Source organism: Symphalangus syndactylus, chromosome 10 (genome assembly GCF_028878055.3).
Source record: "Symphalangus syndactylus isolate Jambi chromosome 10, NHGRI_mSymSyn1-v2.1_pri, whole genome shotgun sequence".
NCBI classification, from domain to species: Eukaryota; Metazoa; Chordata; class Mammalia; order Primates; family Hylobatidae; genus Symphalangus; species Symphalangus syndactylus.
Genome location: NC_072432.2, coordinates 131,297,724 through 131,314,717, shown reverse-complemented (window position 1 = coordinate 131,314,717; position 16,994 = coordinate 131,297,724). Strand labels below are relative to the sequence as shown.

Sequence of the window (16,994 nt, the reverse complement as noted above, 5' to 3'; positions counted from 1 at the left end):
CCTAAGAAAGTGTCAAAGCCAAGAGGCCCCTAATGAGACATGATGACCAAATGTAAGGTGGTATCCTGGACGGAATCTCAGAAGAGAAAAGGGATATTAGGTAAAAACTGAGAAAACTAAATAAAGTATGGCCTTTTGTTAATAAGAATCAGTATTGATCCATTATGACCGATGCACAACACTGAGTTAAGGTGTTAATAGGGGAAACTGGGTGAGGGGTGTATGGGAATTCTCTGTAGCATCAAGTATCATCAAGTATCATCACAGGTTTTCTGTAAGACTAAACTATCCTAAAATTAAAAGTTTATTAAAATAAACCTAATTAGAAAATAGGCAAAATACTTGCAATATATTTCACAGAAGAGAATATACAGATGGCAAATTAGCACATGAAAAGATATTCAACATCATTAGCCATTAGATAAATGCAAGTTAAACAACAATGACATATCAAAACACACCTATCATTATGGCCAAAATAAAAAATAGTGATAATACCAACTACTGGCAAGGATACAGAGAAACTCATACATTGCCTGTGAGAATGTAAAATGATATAGCCACTCCAGAAAAATATGGCAGTTTTTTTTTTTTGAGACGGAGTCTCGCTCTGTCACCCAGGCTGGAGTGCAGTGTTGCGATCTCCGCTCGCTGCAAGCTCCGCCTCCCGGGCTCACGCCATTCTCCTGCCTCAGCCTCCGGAGTAGCTGGGACTACAGTTTCTTTAAAGATTATATGAATAACTAAAATATGACCCAGAATTGCACTCCTAGGCATTATTTTATCTCATAAGAAATAAAAACTCTTTTTTTTAGACAGAGTCTCGCTGTGTTGTCAGGCTGGAGTGCAGTGGTGCAATCTCAGCTCACTCCAACCTCTGACTCCCTGGTTCAAGCAATTCTTCCAACTAGCTGGAATTACACGCACGCGCCACCACACCCAGCTAATTTTTGTATTTTTAGTAGAGACGGGGTTTCACCATGTTGGCCAGGATGGTCTTGATCTCCTGACCTCGTGATCTGCCCACCTCAGCCCCCCAAAGTGCTGGGATTACAGGCGTGAGCCACCGCGCCTGGCCAATAAATAAAAACTTGTATCTACACAAAAACCTGTACAAGAATGTACACAGAAGCTTCATTCAACAGCCAAAACCTGGAAACAACCCAGATGTCCTTCAATAGGTGGATGCTTAAACTACAGCATATCCATACTACAGATAACTACTTAGGAATAAAAAAAGAACAATTGGCTGGGCACAGTTGCTTATGTCTGTAATCCCAGTATATTGGGAGGCCAGGATGGGAGGATCCCTTGAGCCCAGGAGTTCGAGACCAGCCTGGGCAACATAGTGAGACCCCAAATCTATAAAAAATTAGCCAGGAGTTGGCTGGGTGTGGTGGCTCATGCCTGTAATCCCAGTACTTTGGGAGGCTGAGGCGGGCAGATCACCTGAGGTGGGGGTTTGAGATCAGCCTGACCGACATGGAGAAACCCCGTCTCTACTAAAAATACAAAAAATTAGCTGGGCATGGTGGTGCATGCCTCTAACTCCAGCTACTTACGAGGCTGAGGCAGAAGAATCGCTTGAACTCGGGAGGCGGAGGTTGTGGTGAGCCGAGATCGTGCCATTGCACTCCAGCCTGGGCAACAAGAGTGAAACTCCATCTCAAAAAAAAAAAAAAAAAAATTAGCCAGGAGTAGTGGTGCACACCTGTAGTCCCAGCTACTCAGGAGGCTGAGGTGGGAGGTGGGAGGATCACTTGAGCCCAGGAGTTTAAGACCACCCTGGGCAACGTGGTGAGATCTCAAATCCACAAAAAAATGTTAAAAATTAGCCAGGAGTGGTGGTGCACGCCTGTAGTCCTACCTACTCAGGAGGCTGGGGTGGGAGGACCGCTTGACCCCAGGCGGTTGAGTCTGTGGTGAGCTGAAATCACACCATGGCACTCCAGCCAGGGTGACAGAGCAAGACTCTGTCTCAAAAATAAATAAACAAATAATGATTTATACAGAAAACAATTGAGATGAATCTCAAGATAATTATTCTGATCGAAAAAAAAAAAAAAAGCCAGTCTCTAAAGGCTTACATTCTGTATGATTTTACTTACATAACATTCCTGAAATGACAAAATTTAGAAATGAAGAACAGACTAGTAGTTGCCAGGGTTTTAGTGTAGGGGGAGAGGGGAATCATGTAGTTATAAAAAGGTCAACAGGAGGGATAAACAGCAGTGATGCAACTGTTTTGTATCTTTATATCAATTTCAGTATCCCAGTTGTAACTTTGCAGTAAAGTTTTACATTTTACTCACCAAGGGAAACTGGGTAAGGAGTACATGAAATCTCTGTAGTACTTTTTCTTTCTTTTTTTTTTTTTTTTTTAGAGACAGTTGCCCAGGCTGGAGGGCAGTGGCACCATCATGACTCACTGTAACCTTGCAGTCCTGAGCTTAAGTGATCCTCCTGCCTCGGTCTCCTGAGTAGCTGGAACTACAGGCACATGCCACATAACGCCTGGCTAATTTTTAAATTTTTTTTGTACAGACGAGGTCTCACTATGCTGCTCACACATGTAAGCCACTGTGCCTAGCCTCTGTATTATTTCTTAAACTGCATGTAAATCTACAAGTACCTCAAAATAGAAACTATAATTTAAAAAATACAGCGAAGTGCAGTGGCTCACACCTGTAATCCCAGCACTTTGGGAGGCTGAGGTGAGCGAATTGCTTGAGCTCAGGAATTCGAGACCAGCCTGGGCAACATGGCAAAACCCCCATCTCTAAAAAACAATACAAAAATTAGCCAGATGTGGTGGCATGCACTTGTAGTCCCAGCCATTTGAGAGGCTGAGGTGGGAGGATTGCCTGAACCTGAGAGGCAGAGCTTGCAGTGAGCTGAGATCATGCCACTGCACTACAGCCTGGGTAATAGAGTGAGATTCTGTCTCAACCAACCAACCAACCAAACCAAAAACAGTACTCCTAGTTAAATTTGAATTTCAGATAACAAATCATCTTTTAGTGTAAGTATTTCCCAAACATTGCATGGGTCATATTGATATTAAAAATGATTCATTGTTTGTCTGAAATTCAAATTTAACTGGGAATTCTGTATTTCATCTGTCAATTCTACTCTTGGTCTTAGCCAATTTTGCAAACATATATTTCAAAATAAAAGGACATTTAGGGGTTGGCTGAGAGAAAATGTGTCATGATCCCAGAAGCACCTAAGTCCTCACTTGCAGCTGGTCCATACTCTGCCTTCCACTTATCATGACAAATGTGGTCATTACTCCCCATGAGAAAAGCCAGAATGTAAAACCTTCCTGTTTTCACATAAGGGTGAAAATCATGCAGCTAGCTTCCTCTTCCCAATTTCAGACTTAAAATAGCTATCCGCTCCAAGAAAGATTATAAAAAAGTAATTAAGCAGAATAGTCAAGAAACATTTTCTAAAGGTAATTTTGGCACCTGTAATCCCACAACTTTGGGAGGCCGAGGTGGGAGAATCATTTGAAGCCAGGAGTTCGAGACCAGCCCGACCAATATGGCAAAACCCCATCTCTACTAAAAATACAAAAATTCGCTGGGCGCAATGTCACACGCCTGTAATCCCAGCTACAAGGGAGGCTGAGGCACAAGAATCACTTGAACCCAGGAGGCAGAGGTTGCAGTGAGCCAAGATTTCACTACTACATTCCAGCCTGGGTGACACAGCAGGACTGCGTCTCAAAAAAATAATAATAAAAATAATTTTGGGTCTCCAGAGTAATAAAACCATACTCCAAAGAATAGAAGGCCAGGCATGGTGGTTTATGCCTGGAATCCCAGCATTTTGGGAGGCTGAGATGGGTAGATTGCTTAAGACCAGGAGTTCAAGACCAGCCTGGGCCACATGGCAAAACCTTATCTCTATAAAAAATACAAAAATTAGCCGAGTGTGGTGACGCATGGCTGTAGTCCCAGGTACTTGGCAGGCTAGGATGCAATCAATTGAGCCTGGGAGGTTGAGGCTGCAGTGAGCTAGGATTACACCATTGCACTCTAGCCTGGGCTATGGTATAAAACCCTGTCTCCAAAATAAAATAAAATAAATACACACACACACAAAAAAAAAAAAACCCGTCTCCAAAATAAAATAAAATAAATACACACACACACACACACACACACATACACGAACACACAAGGAAGAACAGATAATGGCCAGGCGTGGTGGCTCATGCCTGTAATCCCAGCACTTTGGGAGGCCGAGGCGGGGGGATCACCTGAGGTCAGGAATTTGAGACCAGCTGACCAACATGGAGAAACCATGTCTCTACTAAAAATACAAAATTAGCCAGGTGTGGTGGCACATGCCTGTAATCCCAGCTACTGAGGAGGCTGAGACAGGAGAATCTCTTGAACCCGGAAGGCGGAGGTTGCAGTGAGCAGAGATCATGCCATTGCACTCCAGCCTGGGCATCAAGAGTGAAACTCCATCTCGAAAAAAAAAAAAAAAGAACGGATATCTGAGAAATACCTCTAACATGATGACGAAGACTAAAAGAAAAAAGCAATTTTGAGGAAATCCATTATTCGCAAGAAGAAAACACCAAGAAATCATCATTAATATCCTCAGAGATACAATATGCTCTAACTGTATAAACAAAAGCAGAAACTCATAAAGGAACCCAGCAAACAAAAATATCCTTAGAAGTTAAAAATATGATAGCGCCAGGTGCAGTGGCTCATGTCTGTAATCCTAACACTTGTGGAGACTGAGGCAGGAGGATCACTTGAGGCTAGGAATTCAGGACCAGGACCAGCCTGGGCAACAATAGTCAGATCCTGTCTCTAAAAAAATGGGGTGTGTGTGTGTGTGTGTGTGTGTGTGTGTGTGTGTGTGTGTGTTTTGAGACGGACTCTCGCTTTGTCGCCAGGCTGGAGTGCAGTGGCGCGATCTCAGCTCACTGCAACCTCCGCCTCCTGGGTTCAAGCGATTCTCGTGCCTCAGCCTGAGTAGCTGGGATTACAGGCATGTGCCACCACACCCAGCTAATTTTTATATTTTTAGTAGAGACGGGGTTTCACCATGTTGGCCAGGCTGGTCTGGAACCCCTGACCTCATAATCCACCCACCTCAGCCTCCTAAAGTGCTGGGATTACAGGCGTGAGCCGCTGCAACCGGCCAAAAGTTTGTTTTTTTGTTTGTTTGTTTGTTTTGAGACGGTGTCTCGCTCTGTCGCCCAGGCTGGAGTGCAGTGGTGCGATTTCAGCTCACTGCAAGCCCCCCTCCCGGGTTCACATCATTCTCCTGCCTCAGCCTCCCAAGTAGCTGGGACTACAGGTGTCTGCCATCACACCTGGCTAATTTTTTGTATTTTTAGTAGAGGTGGGGTTTCACTGTGTTAGCCAGGATGGTCTCGATCTCCTGACCTCATGATCCGCCTGCCTTGGCCTCCCAAAGTGCTGGGATTACAGGCGTGAGCCATCGGGCCCAGACAAGTTTTTTTTTTTTTTTTTAATGATAGAAGAGGCTGGACATGGTGGCTCATGCCTATAATCCCAGCACTTTGGGAGGCGGAGGTGGGTGGATCACTTGAGGTCAGGAGTTCAAGATCAGCCTGGAGAACAGGGTGAAACCACATCTCTACTAAAAATATAAATAATTAGCCAGCATAGTGGTGGGTCCCCATATCCCCATAGTCCCAGCTACTCAGGAGTCCAAGGCAGAAGAACTGCTTGAACCTGGGAGGCAGAGGTTGCAGTGAGCTGAGATCACACCACTGCACTCCAGCCTGGGTGACCGCTTTAGAAAGCGACAGTCTTTCTAAAAAAAAAAAAAAAAAAAAAAGATGGAAGAAATGTAAGACACAATGTTTTAGAAGTCAGAAGAAAAAGTTCGCTGGGCATGGTAGCTCATGACTGTAATCTTAGCACTTTGGGAAGCCAAGGTGGGTATATCGCTTGAGCTCAGGAGTTCAAAACCAGCGTGGGCAACTTAGCAAAACTCTGTCTCTACAAAAAAATACAAAAAAAATTAGCCAGTTGTGACAGTGTGCACCTGTATCCCAGCTACTCAGGAGGCTGAGGTAGGATGATCAATTGAACCAGGAAGGCAGAGGTTACAGTGAGCAGAGATTGTGCCCCTGAACTCCAGCCTGGATGACAGAATGAGACCCTGTCACACAAAAAATAAAAATAAAAAGAGATAAAGTTGTATAAATCTCCTACAAAGTACTACAAAAAGGCAAAACATTAAAAAAAAAAAACAGCAAACATAAGAAAATTAAAGAACCAGTCTATGAGGCCTACAGTCAAAACAGTAGTAATTCTAGAAAGTATTAACAGAGAAGACTGGGATGCAGGAAAGAGGGAAATTAACAAACAAACAAAAAATCAAAAATATTTCACAGGACTTAATGGTATGAGTTGCCAGAATGAAATGGCCCCAGCAAAATAATAAAAATGGACCTACACCAAAGCTACTCTTACGAAATTTCAGAACAGATGGGCACCCCCCAAAATTCTATAAGCTTCTAGAGAAAAATATCAGGTTTTATACCAAGAATCTTGAATCAGAATGGCATATGCTTCTCAACAGCAATTCTAGAATCTACAAGACAATATAACAATGCCTTCAAAATCCTTAAGATAATCATTTCCTAGAATTGTATACCCAGCCAAACTATCAATCCATTGGCTAGGTGGAACAGACATTTTCAAATATGCAAGATCAAAATAAATTATTTCCCATGCACCCTTTTCCAGGAAGCACCTGGAGAATATGCTCCACCAAATGAGGGAATAAACAAAAACAGAAAGACATAGGATACAAAAAACAGAAAACCAAAAGAAGAGACAAAAAGAATCCCCAGGATGACCCTATGTACTATGCCAGGAACATACTAGTTTTCCAGTCAGAAGGGTTCAGGATAGACTCTTCAGAAGTTTGAAATTGATAAAATATATATATATATATATAAATATATATATTAAATATATATTACATATTTAATATTTTTAATATTTTAATATATATATTTAAATTATATATATATATATATATATATATATATATTTTTTTTTTTTTTTTGAGACGGAATCTTGCTGCTGCCCAGGCTGGAGTGCAGTGGCACGATCTCAGCTCACTGTAACCTCCACCTCCTGAGTTCAAGCGATTCTCCTGCCTCAGTCTCCCAAGTGGCTGGAATTACAGGCATGCGCCACCACACCCAGCTTATTTGTGTATTTTTAGTAGAGACAGGGTTTCGCCATACTGGCCAGGGTGATCTCCTGACCTCAAGTCATCTACCCACCTAAGCCTCTCAAAGTGCTAGGATGACAGGTGTGAGCCACCACACCCGGCCAATATTAATAATTTTTAATCATTTTGTATTTATCTTAATTTTTTATTTTTTTTTTTAAATAGAGACGAGGTCTCACTATGTTGCCCAGGCTGGTCTTGAACTCCTGGGCTCAAGCGATCCTCCCGCCTTGGCCTTCCAAAGTGCTGGGCATACAGGCATGAGCCACCATGCCCCGCCTTGTCTGAGCATCTTGAGAGACTCAGACAACTGAGAGAAGGTCAAATCAGTCTTAGGTAGATAAGCAAACAAAACAAATATGACAGATGATTAATTCCAGGGAAAACAAGTTGTTAGGAAAGGAAAAGTAATCAGGTTACTATATAGCTAAACTCTGCTTAGCATTTACATAGGATAACGTACAATGAAACTACCAAATAAGTATATTGAGGACAGGTGTGGTAGCTCACATCTGTAATCCCAGCACTTGGGAAGCCAAGGAGGGAGGATCACTTGAGCCCAACCAGGCATTTGAGACCAGCGTGGGTAACATGGCAAGATTCCAACTCTACAAAAAATTACAAAATTAGCCAGGTGCCGTAATGCATGCCTCCCAGCTACTGGGGAGGCTGAGGTGGAAGGATCCCTTGGACCCAGGAATTTCAGGCAGCAGTGAGCCGAGATTGTGCCACTGCACTCCATCCTGGGTGACAGAGCAAGACTCTTGTCTCAAAAAAAAAAAAAAAAAAGAAAGAAAAAACATATAGATAGAGAAACCTGGCCAGGCATGGTGGGTCACACCTGTGATTCCAGCACTTTGGGAGGCCAAGGTGGGCAGATCGCCTGAGGTCAGGAGTTCGACACCAGCCTGGCCAACATGGTGAGAAACCCTGCCTCTACTCAAAATACAAAAATTAGCTGGACGTGGTGGTACGTGTCTGCAATCCCAGCTACTCAGGAGGCTGAGGCAGGAGAATGGCTTGAACCTGGGAGGTGGGGGTTGCAGTGAGCTGAGATTGTGCCACTGCACTCCCACCTGGGCGACAGAGCAAGACTCCATCTCAAAAAAAACTTAAAAACTCAACTGAAGCTGGTTGAGGTGGTCCATGCCTGTAGTCCCAGCTACCCAGGAGGCTGAGGCAGGAGGATCACTTGAGCCCAGAAGTTTAAGACCAGCATAGCAAGACTCTTGTCTCTAAAAACAAAATTTTTTGATTAACAAAAGAAAAACTCAGTTGAAAGTGGTTGCCTTTAGAGAAGGAAAAATGGGGGTGGGATCAGGAGAATGCTGCCTTTCATAGAACTGACTTTTTAAACTCGTACCTTCTATGAATTGAGGTAAACTCCTTACTTTTTTAAAAAAAGAAGTAAAAAAAAAGTAAAGTTGTAAAAGAAAAGCTCCATCAACTATCCATCCCCCAAAAACTTTTTTTATGCCTATTTAATCTACATTCCTCAAATTTTTTTTAACCTGCCTAGCTTTAATGGTATTATTTACATTAACCAACTGAAAAACTGTTTTTAAAACTCCATTTTTAAAAGCATTTAAAAGAATTCTGCACCAACATGTGGAGACACATATAATCCAACCCCTGTATACTTCATTAGGGCTTATTTGTTTAAACAATTACATTGGCATTCATACTTGGAACAACAGAGGGTTATTACAAAAAAAAAAAAAACATAGTTGTGTTTATCATGCCAGGACTGGGTAACTTTATTCAAGACTTTGACAAAATGATCCCCAAAGTAATATAAACGTAGACACTTTAAAAAGTCCAGATGTGAAATTTCAAGAAAACTTTGAATTCAGTCCAAAGTCAGTATTAAGTTGAACCAATTCTACAAATCATAAATACTATTTTCCTTCTTAAGTTCATTTATTTTCTGAGATAGATTACCAACTTAGTTTTCTTTGATATTGGTATTTGGAATAATTTTAACATGATTTAACATCTTTAAGTTCTAAATCTATACTTATCCTGAATATCTTATTATAGTTAAAAATATAAATCCAGAAGTGACAACTCTTCCTTACAGAAGAATTCCAATAATAAATGTAGAAGGATTGAGAGAAATAGAAAATCACCATTAGAACACCACAGTAGTAACTGCCACAAGCAAGATCTGCCAATGGATAGTAAAATAAGCAAAAGTTTAAGCAGAAACAGGACATTTGCATAGTCTCCGGGTATCTCCAGCAAATATTCAATAATTACAAGGAAAACACAGTAAGTTTACAGTAGCGAATCCTAGCAGACACCACCTTAGCATAGTGATCGAGGTTAACAACACCGGAAATACATTACAACATCAGGTATCCCCTGTTGTGATACACTGTCACAGACTGGAAGACAGGACATAGACATGATAGCTAAATGCAAGGCTGGGTCTTGGAACAGTAAAAGGACATTAGTGAAAAGATTAAAATCTCTACTTTTTAAACTTTCTACTTTAGTTAGTATTATATCAAGGTTAATTTCTTAATTTTGACAAATGTTCTATTGTTACGTAAGATGTTAACATAAGGGCAAGGTGGGTGCAGAGTATACAAGAACTCTACTATTTTTACAACTCTTCTGTAAGTCTAAAATTATCTCAAAAGCTTAAAAAATAACTGTTAGAAAACAAACACATATATGTGCATAACATGTGTACATATATATAAATCAACACTTCATGGAAATTGGCATCTTGGGCACTCAGTCAGTAAAAGAGTAGTGTTCTCTTTTGAATTATTCATTGTCTTACTGGTAGCTTAGCTTTAAGGTCCTCCCCCTTCTAGACTTTTAATTTCAAGTATAAATTTCTAATTTTCATAGAAAAGCCTTTTTTAAACATTCCTATATTAGGCCAAAAATAAAATCCTAGAATAAAATTATCACCATATTATCTTATAAAATCATTCATCCCAACCGTAAGACCCAGCTAGTATTTTTACTACATTTCCTCTCCTCATCTAATATGTTTGTATTGGTTTGGTTTGGTTTATGAGTGGAGACAGCTAATAGATTTAGTATTTACCCATAAGCCTGACAGTCTAGGGGAAAAAAATTATCACTTGGGTATCTTACGAAGAAACAGCTGTTTTTCCAAGAACCAATATTGTATACTCACCTCAGACAAAAATTTATTTACCTAAGTCTCTTCTATCTAACACCATAGAGCTACCCAAACAAGGCCAACAAAGACCCTTTCAATATCCTTTTCTTAAATTTGGCTCTAAAATGACTGTTAATAATGGTAATAAATGTCTTTTTATTAAACAGACAATTTTATCTTATGCAATTTAGGGAAATAAAAATAAAATCTACTTTAAATGAAGAAAATAATAATTTCCCACTCTAACTATGGCTGATTCATTCCCTGAGCATGAATCCCCTTTTACCCTCATTGTTTCTAACTATAAACAGCTGAAATCTGCTCACAGGTGAAACTAATATTTTAGATGGCGAATGATATTACCGAGTAATCATATTTATTACTTTTTGTAGTCATTATTTCTACTCACTGTGGCATTTAATGTTTCATCTGTATCTCTCTATCACAATGCCCTCTAAGAGAAGCAGCAATAGTGAAAACATAATTACACTTTGGGGAAAAAAAAAAAAACAGGTAATTTTTAAGTGGATCTTTATCCAAATACAACAAAAAAGCAAAAAAGTGTCCGTAAACATTTTCATTTTATGTCAATGCCATTTCCAAATTCACCTTCCACTACTACCATGAACAGCAGAAGTGGTAAAAAAAAAAAAAAAAAAAAAAAAAGAAAAAAACTCTAATCTAATGATCTATACAAAAAGGGAAACAATTTACTCACTACATGTTGCAGTATATTCAAGTGGTGAAAAGATATAAATTTTTTCAGAACTGCCATACTATCTGGCTGTCAATATAGTCTCTTGAATAATTATATTAAACATATTACTACAAAATGTACCAAGAAGTAGAGAATAATACTATATTTGTAAACTGTAAGTAACAAAACAAAACAGAAGTCCAAGAAGGCTAAAGTCTAAGCTATAATTACACATGAAGTATATGTTGAAAGCAGTCACAATGTACAAAAATGTGACAAGATATCCAGATGTTTAAAAAAACACATCCTGTTTGTCTCAATTATATCCAGTTTCATCTGGTAGGTTTCTGATAAGCCTGTTAGGTGAAGTGTGTTTCCCTCCTGCTGATAAGAAGCAGCTTGTAGATATCCATAAATTTTTTAAGAAGGAGTGAGTCTACTTGGCCATATTGGTAACTCCATAGTTTCCTATTACATTCATTCGTCTGAAAACTGAAAACTCATGACTAAAATATTCTTCCATTCCTTTGCCAGTTTTTCAAGTATAAAATCAAAGGAAAGTTGCAATGTATTGCCTCTTGTCATCAACAGGCATTTCAAAAAGAGGGTAATTAACCAAATCAAGTGTTCTTTGGTCAAGTTAGTAACAGGCTTCCACTTTGTTCTAAATCCTTTCATAATCCTTTTTTTTCTAATTTTTCCAGTATGGCCTGAATCTTACAAACAGCCTCTTTTCTGGCCTGCCGTACAGAGTCCTGGCCCCCAGTTTCTACTGAATCCAGTTCCAAAAGTTCCTTGGTTAGCATTTCTTCCAGAAGCCAGTATGCTTTGTCTGTCTTTTTTCCTACAAATTCTTCTACTTCTTGTTCAAGATACTGGACCTTCTCCAGCACATGTATGATTTTTTTAATACTCGGAGGAGTACTTTCATCTGAAGGTACACATTCTTCAGGAAGACTGCTACTTTGATCTTGATTGTTGGGATGGTCACTGGTGGCATTACCATACAGCTGAGGCTCAGCACTATACTGGACTTGGGAATCCAAAAGATCTGAATCATCATTGTTCACTGTCCCCGAGGATTCGTACTGATGGACACTGCAAGGAAAGTTGTGCCGGTTCATGCTTTGATCTGATTGGCTATAGGGGTATGAAGAATCCTTGGAGTGAGAGAGCAAAAAGAGGAAAAGAGCTGTTTTAATGGGAATCCATCAACATCAAATTTGCTAGCCCACATCTTTCACTTGACCAGAAAGGTACATGAAAAGATTCCCTAACGATAAAATTGGACCCCTCTCCTTAATCATTTGCAAAAAAAACACAGTCCTAAGAAGATAAAAGGGAGTGCCCTGTCAGACAAAAGGCACAGAATTTTTTAGTTATAATGGCTGGAACCTGCCCTGTGGCAGGTCCATCACCATGAGCACCTCATAATCCATCCTGTGACCTAATTAATAAGAATCAGTTTTTCCCCTAAAAGGTTAAAAACCTCAAGCAAGGTCTTGAAAAGGAACACAGCCACAAGTGATAATGTTCAAGTCTGTGGTTGAAACACAAGCTCATGCTGCAGATATTTCACATTGGTTTTGTCTTCTGTTCATAGATTATTTGAAGTAGTAAAACGCAGTCTTTGCATTTAATGTTTAGAAGAATTACAACAAACAGAAAATGTGTATCTTTCTGTCTTTTAACAAAAACGATGTGAATCTAAATCTTCTCTAAATATAAAGTCTATTAAAAAAAAAAAGGAAACCAAGCTGAGGTAAAGCTATAGATTAGTCACCAACTTTTTGCAATTAGTCCCCATTTAACACAAACCAGTACAGAAACTATATAAACCATGTTATGTTCTCTTAATTACACACACATTAAAGGAACAACGTTTAGGTCTCCTACCTTGGGCTGCTGGAGTGGGGGTGAAGGGAGTGACTGGGGAGAGCCACTGCTAGGCCACGGTGAAGTACTTTCGGTCATGTAGAGATTGCCGGGTGGTGCTGAGGGTGCTGACGAAGGCCAGGGATAACGGCCACCCATTCCATAAGCACCAGGAGAAGCCCATGCATCTTCTTGTGGTCGTACAGTTGGTCCTGATTGTGGAACACTACGATTACCATCTCCATAGGGATAATGGGGCAGGGTCATTCCAGGGTTCTAGATTGAGAGGAAGAAATATACCAGTTATTGTGAAAAACTTATAATAAAAATATTCTGCTACAGGCAGATTCTGAGATGCTTCCTCTCTTCTTAACAGAGTATACATTAGCTGCTACTGGACTAAACTGTAGTAAATCTAATTAATCAGCTGCAGTAATTTCTCCAAGCCTCAAAAAGTTGGTTCCAAAGATACCAGGGGTAGATTTAATAACAATAAAACTCAGAAGGAATAAGACCTAAAAATTCAGTGGATGAAGCCCAAGTCTGTCCCAGAGATACTATAAACAAACGGACCCATATGCTATAAGGAAGCACAAATAAAGACATGTTAGAACTCCTCTTGAAGTGAACAGAGAAATAAACATAGTTATTCGCAGAATATTAAAAAATGTGAACCTGGCCGGGCGCAGTGGCTCACGCCTGTAATCCCAGCACTTTGGGAGGCTGAGGTGGGCAGATCACAAGGTCAGGAGATCAAGCCCATCCTGGTAAACAAGGTGAAACCCCGTCTCTACTAAAAACACACAAAAAAATTAGTTGGGTGCAGTGGCGGGCGCCTGTAGTCCCAGCTACTCCGGAGGCTGAGGCCGGAGAATGGCATGAACCCGGGAGGTGGAGCTTGCAGTGAGCCTAGACTGCACCACTGCACTCCAGCCTGGGCGACAAAGCGGGACTCCGTCTCAAAAAAAAAAAAAAAAAAAAAAAAATGAACCTAACAAGGCGCTAAAAAAGGCTAAGATTTGCCTGGCGCAGTGGCTCATGCCTGTAATCCCAGCACTTTGGGAGGCCAAGGCGGGCAGATCACGAGGTCAGGAGATCAAGACCATCCTGGCCAACATGGTGAAACCCCATCTCTACTAAAAATACAAAAATGAGCTGGACGTGGTGGCAGGTGCTTGTAATCCCAGCTACTTGGGAGGCTGAGGCAGGAGAATCGCTTGAACCCAGGAGGTAGAGGTTGCAGTGAGCCGAGGTCATGCCACAAAAAAAAAAAAAAAATGCTAAGACAGGGAAACTTTCAAGCAGCAACTCTCTAGAGATTACTTTCAGTATAAAAATTTATGATTATGACATCTAAGGTACCTTCAGCCAAAGTCCATTTACTGCAATAGCTGCTACAAATAAGAAAGGCATCAATATAAAAGCCTTCCCAATCTAGAAGTGTCTTATTAAATCAGCACTAGTATGAACAGATGCTCTTCCACTGTTTACAAGAGGCAGAGACTTTGAATTCATTTTTTTCCCAACAGAAAACAACTCACCTGTGAAGGCGGATATCCTGGAACCTGCCCCCTAAGAGGGGGTGCTTCAGTCTGACAGTCCTGCTGGGGATAGATCCAACGAGAGACTGGAGTTGGGCTGTTGCCAGATGAACGGTAAGTACTTGGAACTTCTGTGGAGTAACTGGTCTGAGTATAACCAGGTGCATAATAAGCCCCTGAGTATGAGGCAGTATTTGCCCCAGGGCCTGGGGGGTATGTTGGACCATATGCTCCATTTGTGTAAGAATTCAAACTCTGAAAAAAAGCAAGTTGAGAGAAAAAAAGATGAATTACTAGAAGAGCTGAAATGCCCTGACTTAATGCCTAAACTTGAAAACTTTGAGAAGATGTTAATCACTAATGCAGGCCAGGCACAGTGGCTCATGCCTGTAATCCCAGTGGCTCATGCCTGTAATCCCAGCACTTTGGGAGCCCAAGGTGGGAGAATCATTTGAGGTCAGGAGTTTTAGACCAGCCTGGACAACATAGTGAGACTCTGTTTCTACAAAAATAAAATAAAACAATTAGCCAGGCATTGCCGGGCACAGTGGCTCAAGCCTGTAATCCTAGCACTTTGGGAGGCAGAGGTGGGTGGATCACCTGAGGTCAGGAGTTCTAGACTAGCCTGGCCAAAATGGTGAAACCCCATCTCTACTAAAAATATAAAAATTAGCCAGGCATGGTGGCAGACGCCTGTAATCCCAGCTACTCGGTGGTGGTGGGTGGGGGGCCGAGGCAGGAGAATCGCTTGAACCCAGGAGGCGGAGGTTGCAGTGAGCCGAGATCACGCCATCGCACTCCAGCCTGGGGGACAAGAGTAAGACTTCGTCTCAAAAAATAAATAAATAAATAAATAATAAAAATAAAAATTAGCCAGGCATCATGGCACACATCTGTAGTCTCAGCTACTCAGGAGGCTGAGGTGAGAGGATTGCTTGAGCCCAGGAGGTCAAGGCTGCAGTGAGTCATGGTTGTACCACTGCACTCCAGCCTGGGCAACAGAGTGAGACTCTGTCTCAAAAAGTATATGAAAACAAAAAAATTATTTAAAAAGACTATAGAGACAGACCTAGCTCTGCCATAGGCTTTGTATTTAACCTCCCCTAACTTCAGTTTCTCCATCCGGAAAATGAAGATCATAAACGTATCTTTGAGGATTACTGTCAAAATTAAATAAAATGACATATATAAAAGGTTTAGCATAGTGTCTGGCATATAGTATGCTCAATAAATGGTAATTATTTGTATTATCACTGTTGTTAGTATTATCATGGCTGGGTCATGACATGAACCCAGATCTGACTCTGAAGTCCAGTTCTTTGCATTATACCATCACTCTGCATCCCAAATGATACCAACAACAAACTCCTCATATATTGCTCACTGTAGTTTTAAATAACCTACTCAGACTCTTATCCACACCCAGAATCCTCAGTTTAATAATCCAAACAAGAGTCAAGCTAGGCAGGCGCACTGGCTCATGCCTGTAATCCCAGCACTTTGGGAGGCTGAGATCTCAGCTCACTGCAACCTCCACCCCCCAGATTCAAGGGATTCTCCTGCCTCAGCCTCCCGAGTAGCTGGGATTACAGGCGTGCTGTAATTTTTGTACTTTTAGTAGAGATGGGGTTTCACCATCTTGGCCAGACTGGTCTTGAACTCCTGACCTCATATCCACCCGCCTCAGCCTCCCAAAGTGCTGGGATTACAGGCATGAGCCACCGCGCCCAGCCTAGAAGGGAGGATCACTTGAGCTCAGGAGTTACAGACCAGCCTTGGGAATATAGTCAAACCCCATGTATTAAAAAAAAAAGTAATTTTTAAAAAAAGATTCAAGCTTAATGCTAAATTTAAATGATCACCTCAATGTGTTCTACTAATTTCTACTTTACCCTTTAAAAACAGTGAAAACACAGAATCAAGTTTTCTTATACTCATCTCTATCTAAGACTATATAATCTTTCCCACTTTAGGTATGAGGATACCCATGACCAAAGAATTCCATGCAGGATGAGGTGTAATAAACAGTCAGCAATGCATTCCCTGAGCAGAAGACAATGAACCACCACTTTGTTAAAACTACTAAGAGGCTGTTAAGGTCTTCGGGCATAAACAAAGAACTCTGTAATACATCATACACACAATTGGAGACTTAATAAAACATTATGTGACTTTTTGTACTGCTATTCAACTTCTAGAAATCCTAAGGAAATGATTCAACTAGAGAAAAAATTATAGACATGAAGTTCTTCATCGTAGCATCATTTACAATCACACAAAATTGTAAACTACCTAAGTGTCCTATAATAATGGAATCTTTAAGTAGATTAAAGACTATTCATTGAAAAAATTGTATTCAGTCTTCAAATTTTACTGTTATGGCCAGGCGTGGGGACTCATGCCTGTAAAAATCCCAGCGTTTTGGGAAACCAAGGCGGGAGGATTGTTTGAGCCCAGGAGTCTGAGACCAGCCTGGGCAAACAGCAAGACC

General features: G+C 40.8%; 1 protein-coding gene across 2 annotated transcripts in view; it reads right to left on the bottom strand.

The window, feature by feature from the left end:
* Nucleotides 1-8,975: 8,975 nt before the first annotated feature.
* Nucleotides 8,976-16,994, bottom strand: part of BAG4 (BAG cochaperone 4) — a 36,845-nt gene continuing 28,826 nt past the window's right edge. For both annotated transcript variants that reach the window (XM_055295988.2, XM_055295989.2), the window contains 3 exons: nt 14,504-14,758; nt 12,984-13,238; nt 8,976-12,247 (listed from right to left, as the gene is read on the bottom strand). In XM_055295988.2, coding sequence (XP_055151963.2) covers nt 11,762-12,247; nt 12,984-13,238; nt 14,504-14,758 — 996 coding nt within the window. In that variant the 3' untranslated portion in view covers nt 8,976-11,761. The remainder of the gene's footprint in view (nt 12,248-12,983; nt 13,239-14,503; nt 14,759-16,994) is intronic.